The 9,391-nt window shown below is 38.7% G+C and overlaps 1 protein-coding gene across 1 annotated transcript; it reads right to left on the bottom strand.

Annotated features, from left to right (window-relative positions):
- Positions 1-487: 487 nt before the first annotated feature.
- GMNC (geminin coiled-coil domain containing) lies at positions 488-9,056 on the bottom strand. Its single transcript, XM_067035341.1, has 5 exons — positions 9,018-9,056; positions 7,285-7,459; positions 5,499-5,587; positions 4,465-4,581; positions 488-2,975 (listed from the first exon to the last, which is right to left on the bottom strand). The coding sequence occupies exons 1-5, from the start codon at positions 9,018-9,020 to the stop codon at positions 2,358-2,360; spliced, it is 1,002 nt and encodes a 333-aa protein (XP_066891442.1). The 5' UTR covers positions 9,021-9,056; the 3' UTR covers positions 488-2,357.
- Between the last annotated feature and the right edge of the window lie 335 nt (positions 9,057-9,391).

Consider the following 9,391-nt stretch of genomic DNA (forward strand, 5'->3'; position numbering starts at 1 on the left):
GGTGAGAGAAATTTCTAAATCAGTAAAATAAGTTTGTATACATGATTCCAATGAATATCAAATGCCTAGAGATATGATCGTAAGAATATGTGGTAACTTTCTCCCTCATAAGCCAGAGCGAGTTATCATTTACCACAAATGTGCTGTAATTTCTTTAAACTGGGCTGAGACCAAGTTTCACTTAAAAGCTATTACATTTTATGTGGCTTTGTTGTATGTACCAAATGTGCTAAGCCTGGATGCTTTCTCATAGTACCTAACACATGATGAAGCACATAAAACAATGCAAAATAATTTGTTGACTAATCAATTTTGTTTTACAGCTTGATCATTTAGACTTTCAACATATTTATATTGCTTTCTTGATTCCTACTATTAAAGCACAGTCAATTCTAATTCTTATATTTGTAATTAAAAAGAGATAAATTTCACCATACAAGGGAGCAGATATTAGAATGTAAAAGGCACTTTTTTATTTTGGTTTTTAGAATATAGAATGTGTTCTATTTCTTCCCAAGTCATGAAAATAATTAATATATTTGATTCCCCTTCATGAATTATAAAGAAAACTGGGTGGTAGCAAAACTTTATAAAATAGATCATTTGTCCACATCACCAAAATAAAGCAAAAACCAAACAACAACAAAACAAAAGACATGTCTTAGTCACAAAGAATTCCAAATAGAATACTCATGCTCTCAGGCATTGGTTGTACGGATGACTTACTGAAGGGTGGAATAAAGAAAAATGGGAAAGACATACAACATGGTGGGTCTTATCATCAACTGAAGTTTGGTCCCCCAAAAATCATAGGTGCACATCTTTGATACCTAACTTATTCTGGGAAGGATAGGAAGCTTGGGGAATTGGAAAGAAGGAGAACTAACATGAACATGAAGAATGCATGTTTTTTAATCTAGAAAGAGAGACCTTTGATGTCAATATTTCCATTAAATCTGTGCACCCTTATTTAGAAAATAATGTCTCTATTTCTTAGATGCATATTCTCACATAGACTGAATTAACCCAAAAATGGGCTCATACCAGAACAAGGATACTGTGACCAGAGCAATGATTTCTAGTGTTAACTACAAATGGCTCACATTTTTAAAAAATTGTATACAAAAATGTTCACCCAACATATCTGCAATGCCAATCAAAAGCAGAGAACAATGCCCTGGGATGGCAGTGTTGGAGTAAAGCTGATGGGACCCAGCCTCAATTAATAGAATGTCAGTGATTATCTACTTTGACTTCTGTATTCTACAGTTGGGAAAATGGAATTTTCATACCAAGGAAGTAGCTTTCTCAAGGTCACAGCAGATGAGTGGGTCTAAGTCTCAGGACGGTGGCCACAGCATCTAACTTGTTCACATTTTATTATCACCTCATAGCACAATGCCTGGTACACAGTCGGTGTTCTACAAATATTTTGGGTGTGTTAATGAATGAACAAATGAACACATGAATGACTGAATGGATAAGTAAGACAGTGTCAGAGCTAAGCTAGACTATACTTTCAGGAATAGAAGTGTATCAGCATCTAATTAGTTTAGGATGGTGACTTATTCTGTTACCACAAGTTCCTCAAACGTCTTCTTGTTTGAGTGATGTTGGTTGCAGACACAATGCCAGGTGCCCATAGAAGCTGATACACCATGCAGGCATCTTGAAGTAATTTTCATTCTTTTTTAATTTATCAGTATTGTTGCTTATCAGTAGATTTCCAGGTGTTGAAGAGATTTTTTTGTCAGCTCCATCATGGGACACTCAAGTTAATGAACTGCACTATACATAACATTACTCACACCTACATTATGTTTTTAGGAATGGCAATGGGCAAAGATTCTTGTTTCTACCCCACCCCCAGTTATTTGAACACCCAATAACAGCTATGTGGAGCAATTATAATGCTCATTTCAAAGGCAGTTTTTAGAAATGAAGAGGAACAGGAGAGAAATAAAAGTGGAAAGGTGAAGGCTGTGAACATTGAAACTGTCTGATGAAAGAAGAAAAGCTTTTAGACTTGGTATAATTGGAACGGCACATGTAGGTCTCAAAGGAATATTCAGGCAATTGGAAAATACCTTTTCAAGTATAGGGCCAAGGAAGGAAGTCAACAGCAGGTGTGGGTGTGTAAACAAGTCAAATTTAGGTGAAAGAAGAGCAGGCATGTTTCATTATAGATTCCTGGAAGCCATTCCCTGCAGATTTAAGTGGGTAATTGAGAGTGACATTTAAAGTGGCAGGAGACAGTCTGGGCAATAGCTTGCATTTTCCACATAGTCAGGTTCAAGTGCAAGACAGGTCTTGTAAACAGAGTTCATGGCAGTCCTTTGTGATAGAAGAGGGGATCACTAAGACTGCTTAGGGACCCAGGTAAACTTCCAGCCTCCTTCTTCATCTCTACGAACAAAAGCTTGTCCCTGGTGGAAGGAGTGAGTTTTCACATTACAGTGAGGGCTCAGGGATGTGGAAAAGGCCATCTCTGTCTTATTGGGTGACACATCAGAAGTATAGTAAGGAAGAGATTGTAGTCTTCCTGGGGGATTTGAAAGTTGAGAAAGGAAGTGAAAATCTTCCCTGTGGCTGGCAGTGCTGTGTGAGGGGGTTGTTCTGTCACCTCCATAGTCAGTTGGCAGATCTTCCCCGGAGGCACTGGGATAATCAACTGCATCATCCAGAAACTGGGGAAATGTGCTTGTGGTCCGCCTGGGATGAGACGAGAGGGCACTGTAGTTAGCTGATGAGGTGTCGTCAATGGTGTTGAGGTCTTTCAACCCCAGTGTTCGAAGAACCCAGGGATCCACAGGGGGCCCAGGTTGTTCACAGTTAGCAAATTCACTAGAGAGGTTTCTTTTGGCATTTTTATGATGGGGAATCTCAGGAGGAAAATATCTTTGCTCTTTGGGTTTCCTCTTCCCCTTTCTGAATTTTCCACATGCTTTGGAGAACCCATCTGATGACAGCAATTTCTGGGGAAGTAATATTTGAAAGTACACAGTCAGATAATCAACATCATTTTCTTTACGACTGTCAAATATTTACTGGTGACCTTAATTCCTTAGAAAACTTGATTAAATTTATATTTTCACATGCAAAAGCAAAACTGATTGGATTAACTTCTGCTTTTAAATCAAAATCTATGATGACAAGTTACCACCTAGAAATTCCAATTCATATAATTTTACTAGTTATTTAAAAGTTGAAATGATGTCTTTAAAACTTCAGTTCCGCAAAGTAATAATTATTATTATGGCAATAATAGCAACTATCATGTATTGAACACTGGTTATATGCATGATCTCATTTTATGTAGATACTATTAAACCCTCGTTTAATGAGGAAACTGAGGCACAGGCACATTAGTGACTTGCTAAGGATCATGCAGCCTAGATTTAAGCCTAAGCCACCTGAATCTAGAAAGAACCAGTGATTACAATTCTACATAACACTCTTCCTCTAATTTTCCTAACTTTCACAGCACTCCCATGTGGTATGTATTATATTATTCTAAATCTTGCAAAATTGAAAACAAGAGAGGAAAAATTGCTTAATTAATATCACTTACTAATTTAATAACTGTGTGTTTTCACAGAATGGTGGCTGGAGAAAGGACCCCAGGCTAATACCTGTGAGCTGTGCTCCCTTTTTTAACAAAGCTAACTGAATTCTAAAGGAACTAAATATAGTGGTTTTTCTTCTCTGAGCTGCTGTATCTGGGTAAGAGTCGTAAGAAATATGAAAGATTTCGATAAATAATGTAGCTTGTCTAGAAGTAAGGTAAAGATTGATGATAAAACAATATTGGTAACAGAATGGCAGATAGGTAACAAAAAATACAAAACCCCAAAAAGGAAGAACAACAAATAGGGACTATGGGCAAACTATCCTTGAGTTATAGAAACAGTTCATTTTAAAAGGGTAAGAATGAAATGTTCATGAAAAGATAATGTAGTTGGCTATGTCTAATTGCCAGTCAAGAGATCTGGGTTCCAGCCATATTTATAACATTTTAGACATGGAAAGATTCTTAAAAGATCTTTTAGCCCATATACTTACAAAGAAGTAAATGAGGCCCCAAGTGGGAGAGTGACTGACCAAAAGTTAAACAGATAATTAAAAGAAACGCATGTCTCTCGATCTGATTCCCGCTCCAACGTCCCATCCAACTCTAGCTTTTGACTAGCCTCTGTTGTCTCAGCAATCCCCTGGATTGGTTTTTGATTCTTAAGCAACTCCTTTTGTAATATATGCTGAAATCTGCAATCTAGATACTTCAGGGAAATGATACATAAACATTGTTGTGAAAGTGCTATACTTCCTTCAGAAAAAATTGCCCATCCTATTGACGCATTTCAAGGCACATTGCTTAATACACTTCTTACACTGAATCAAGGAGTTTTACCCAAATGGTCTTTCTCAAATCACTGCTCTGTCCTTATAAAGGGGGTCATCACATACCTTGGCTTTTTCCTCAAGACATTTAACTAAAGCAGAATTCAGGTATCGTCTGAGATGATTATTCTCTTCATGTAACCTAGCAAGTTCTTCTTCCTTCTGCACCAGAGTATCTTGGAGCTGCAAAAAGCAGACAATGGTGAAGGCTGCTCCACTATATTGACTTTGTAACCTTATAATAATGCCACTGATCCTTAACCTACTTAAACTTGATTATTATTCTGTTTGTTTTATGAACTCAATCTCAGGGAGCCCTCGTCCTCAAAGGCCTAAGTTCAGTCTACACCCACTTACCACTTGATTTTTCAGTTTGTGCTCTGAATTTTTTATTCATTGCAAAGTGTTTGAAGAGATTATATGACTTTTAAAATTGTAACCACAGGGGGATCTGGAAGGTATGAAGGAAAATGAGCTGCGTGCAACTGTTTAAATATAGAAAACTGTGTTTAGAAAGGTTTTGCTGAACTTCTTCCTTGCATGTTAAAAAAAGAAGAAAGAAAAAAAGACGTAGGCTGGCTTCCCTCAGTCTCAGGTCAGTTTGTACGTCCACTAGATTAAATTACTCTCTCATAAATAGGGACAAACAAAATAGGGAAAATGAAGCAGTCTTTGCAAGAACCTTTACAATCATCATCCCTTGTCCAAGTGATGAGCTGTTTATGGTTTTAAAATACTATCACACTCATTCTATCATTTGATCTTTCCACCATCCCTCTGAGGTAGGCAGCACAAATATCTCCATTTCATAGATAAGAGAAAGGAGGATTTGAGAGGTCATACAGCTAAAATGGGTAAGCTCAGGGCTTGATTGAAGGTCTTCCTAGAGGGTTTTGGCTGTTGTTGGTTTTGTTGTTATTATTTTCTGTCACAGTGATCACCTAACTTTGACTTCTCTGTGGACAAATATCCATTTTGGTTCTAAACTGAAAGTCAATGAATTGATCAAGGGAAAAGAAGCCATGTGACATAAAGTTACGATGTTGAGAATGAACTGCATGGAACATGGCCGGTCTCATGTTCTGATTATCTACACATACCTGCTTGTTTCTGTAGAGCTGAGAGGAAAGCTGAGCCTCTTCCCATGAACACGAATTAAGAACAGGGAAATTCGAGTCACTGGATGATTCTATGTGAAAACACCAAATGGGTAACTGAGAAAACACACATGCAGTTTCTGTGTAATAAAGAACTCACTGGAGGATTTCGGAAAGGTAATAGGTTCAATTACCTTTCTAAAATTAGCCATTGCCTCCACATGGGAAAATAACATTTAAAGTTTTCAGAGGGGCAAGCATGCTATGAAAGACAAATATTTATAGACTATATGCCAACGTGGCTGCAGAGGTGAATTTTTAGGAGACAAGAGGTCAAGCTCCTTCCTAATATATATATTCATGCTGGCTAAATTTATAAAGACTGTCCTACCTGCCTTATTAATTCATGCAAATGTTTATTGGTCCCACCCTCAACTAGGCCTACATTGCAATTCCACTATGTTTTCCAAGTTTTTATCTTATTTTCTAAGCTGTAGTGCTTAATAATATAGTGTTTGGCTCCAGAATCAAATCCTATTTTTGATGCTACCACTTTTCCCCAGATGAAAATCTCTGCCTATCTGCCTATCAGTTAAGCTTGAGGGAGAGTATTTATTCAGAATTCTATGGAATAGCACTTTCTACTTCAAAATAATTTGAACTTGCTCTTCTGAAGAACTCAGTGAAAATCTAAAAACTGTACCCAAACTCATGTATTTCAAATGTCATCATCTATAAAGTGTTTTATGCTTTTTCAAAGAGATTTTGTCGTTTTTTTCATATTTGACAGCAAATTATGACTACCAATAAGAACTATGCTTGGACATTCTAATTTGGTTTACTTTTAGTTTCTTTTCCTCATCTAGTATAGTTCTGACTCTTGCTCTCTTCTACTTCAACTAAAATATTACTGAAATATTTCTGATTAAAGTGGAATGATAGGCAAGGAGACAGGAATAAAATTTTATACACTCTTTGGTTTCACATTCTTGGACATTCTGTTTTCTCTGTTTCTTGTGGTAGAAAGCTAAAATTGAATAACTTCCTTACTCACATATAAGTGTGTTTCAATATTTGGGGGCTTTTTCTTTGTGTCTTTTCTCAAATTCAACAAATTCCTGTGGTAGAACCAACAGTCCAGATATTGAATTCTGAAATGCCTTAGAGTTCTTCCAGAAACTTGAGTGTTAATCAGAAATTCCTTTAATAGTTATAAACACTGTTTACTTAGCCCCAGGGCAAAATTAATGTGTAATTTTCCATCAAAGTTATACTTCCCTCCAAAGTTGAAGTCTTCTTTAGGCAAAAAGGAATCATTTTCTTTCCACTTATAAGACACTATTCATAGAATTTCCTTTATGAAATAAAAGATTAAGTTAGTACTTCTCCTTGCTTCTCTCTCATACCCAGGGAAATTTTCCTGAATACCAAAAAAAAAAAAAAAAAATGCTCTAACTGATATTTTAATTCCAAAAGCATCCCAATAGTATTGTTTATATAACATTGACCCAGACCCAAACTTTCTCAGTGACTTTGAAATCTCCAAGAACTGTAAAGTATAGGGAGAAATACATATTGTCCAGTGAGCAACGGGAGGAAGCCCATTTTCACTATTTGGCAAGTACACAAAAAGCAAGTTATTAGGTTGCAAAATACAGGAGTCTTTGGGCTTTCTTAAACTTCACATATCATCCCTTCTTTTACAGAGTTCCAGCCCATAATGCCTTGCAACTATGAGTACAGGAAAAGGGCTTCAGATCTACCAGGAAAGCAGAAGAGCAGAACTTACCCTGTGCCTGTGGTGCTTGTTGGGCCTCTCTGTTGTCCAGGAGACCAGCAGCCCAGAAAGAGACCCAAGTCTCCGTGGAAACGTCAACATTAGATTCTGACGTTGTACCGGAATACGGGCAATTATAGCTCTGGCCTCCTACAAAGTACTGGTCTTGGCAAGGCAGAACGGTGTTCTGTAAAATTCAGTACGTGGGAGGTCCCAAGAGATGGGGTGATGAGAATTTGGAGGGAGAAAAGAGTGGGAGAAAGAAACAGAAAATATACGCAGTGAATAAAAAACAGTAAAGGTGTTAAATATAGATCCCAGATTGATTTTGAGTGGTCCTAATATAACTACTAAAAAGGAATCAGCTCCTTGGTTTACCCAGTACTTTCCTTAGGTCCTCTCAGCAAAGAACAGGCTAGTATTAGATGGACCAAACTTGTAAATATCTAGTAGTCTCTGTTGCCAGGTCTGAGGCATCTAACAGGCTACCCAAGATCAAAGTAAAAGGAATTCTACTTAATGAGTGAAACACATAAGAACTACTTGACTCTTTCTAGCAAATATCTTAATTATATTTCTAACAACCTTAAATGACAAAGAACTTAGAATGCTAAGGCTGAAATGGACAGAACACGTCACATAATCTAACCTCCTTATTTTCGTTTTTAGTTTCTGAATTATAAACTTGCTCCATTCCTCTCTTCCTCCTACCTCTCTTCCTCTGGTTTTAAATGCTACTGGAGTCTACTGAAACAGGTTAGTTAGCAGAGACAGCAAGCTCTATCTAGGTCTCTCCATCACTACATCTCAATGCCTTTCTAAAGTTATCTTGCCACTACTAACTTCCTGGCATGTATTCTCTCCTGTGTTCTGAGCCAGTGAACACCCTCCTGCCCCAGCTTCCTCAAACCTCAAACACACAGTCTTTCCAAATGTCCAGTTAGGGGCAGGTATGCAGACTCCCTGGGTTAATTTGTACAACAGCCCATTCCTAATTATTTGTCAATGTTTAATCAGGTAAAAGCCATTCATTTCAGCAGAGCCCAGCTTTGGACAAACTCTTTTTGACCACGACAAGTCTTTTGTTGACTTGTGAACTTTCTCAGGCATAACATAAACAGAGAGAAAACAAATAAAAAGAGGAAAAAAGAAAGTTAAGTCAATTAAGTCACACTTTGTTAACGTTCCCAATACGTTAAGTTTTGTAAAAGTCCAGTCTTGAAGCAAGTCCAGCGTGGGCAGTGCAGACCAAAGAAATTCCGCCAAAAGTTTATGAAGTGCTATTTTCTTTTATTCTAAAAGCATGTTTGTAGGCTCTTTCCCTGAGGTTATTATTGGAATCAAAGCTGAGCTATTATGCAATTGACATCTGAGAAGAAAACAAACCCCAAATACCCCTAGCCTCAAGTTCAAGTGTTTGCAAATATGTGCATAATCTAGAGAAAGAGGTGGAATGAAAAGTGAGTACAGGTGTAAAGGGAAAGTTGGGAGAAAGTACAGAGAGTAGAAATAACAGAGAGGACGAAAGGATGAGAGAGAGACACAGAAAGAGAGAGAGAGAGAAAGCCAGGAGGAGATAGGGGAGAAGAAAAGAGAGATGGAACAGGAAGGAAGACCTGTTTTAATTGGCAGGTAGCAAAGAAATCTTGTTTCCAATGTGGAAGAAATTCTAAAGGCAAAGCTTACTAGACCTCAGAGACCCACGGGTTCGCCAGCGGACTAGCTAACGCCGGCTCCTCACTTACCATCTTGCCCTGGAAGAAGGCGCTGCAGAAACTGAGCCCACTCTTAATTTTTCGGGAAAGCCGGTGGGAGCTTTAAATGGGACTGAGGGGAGGAGCTAGGAGAGGCGAGTTCTAATCTAAGGGAGCTCTGGGTGACGCCCGGGGCTCCCGGCAAGCGCCGCCCTCTGATTTGGTGCGAGGCTTACAAGCTGGTGACGTGGGTCAGGAGACATCTGGCCAAAGCCAAAGTCACTGCTACTATCGGCGACCGCCTCCCGAGACCTGGGACCAGCGGGCCGGGGTCCCGGGCAGGCCCACGGCGCTCCGCCTCCGGGTGCGCAGCGCGGCTTCAAAACCCGCGCCGGTGCCGCCTCGCCGCGCGTCTCCCGGGCCCC

Source organism: Kogia breviceps, chromosome 5 (assembly GCF_026419965.1).
Source record: "Kogia breviceps isolate mKogBre1 chromosome 5, mKogBre1 haplotype 1, whole genome shotgun sequence".
NCBI lineage: Eukaryota > Metazoa > Chordata > Mammalia > Artiodactyla > Physeteridae > Kogia > Kogia breviceps.

Coding starts and splice junctions, on each gene's coding strand:
- GMNC (XM_067035341.1), bottom strand. Junction 5,588..7,284: donor ACAAGCACCACAGGCACAGG/GTAAGTTCTGCT, acceptor GTTTTCACATAG/AATCATCCAGTGACTCGAAT. Junction 4,582..5,498: donor AGCTCTACAGAAACAAGCAG/GTATGTGTAGAT, acceptor TGCTTTTTGCAG/CTCCAAGATACTCTGGTGCA.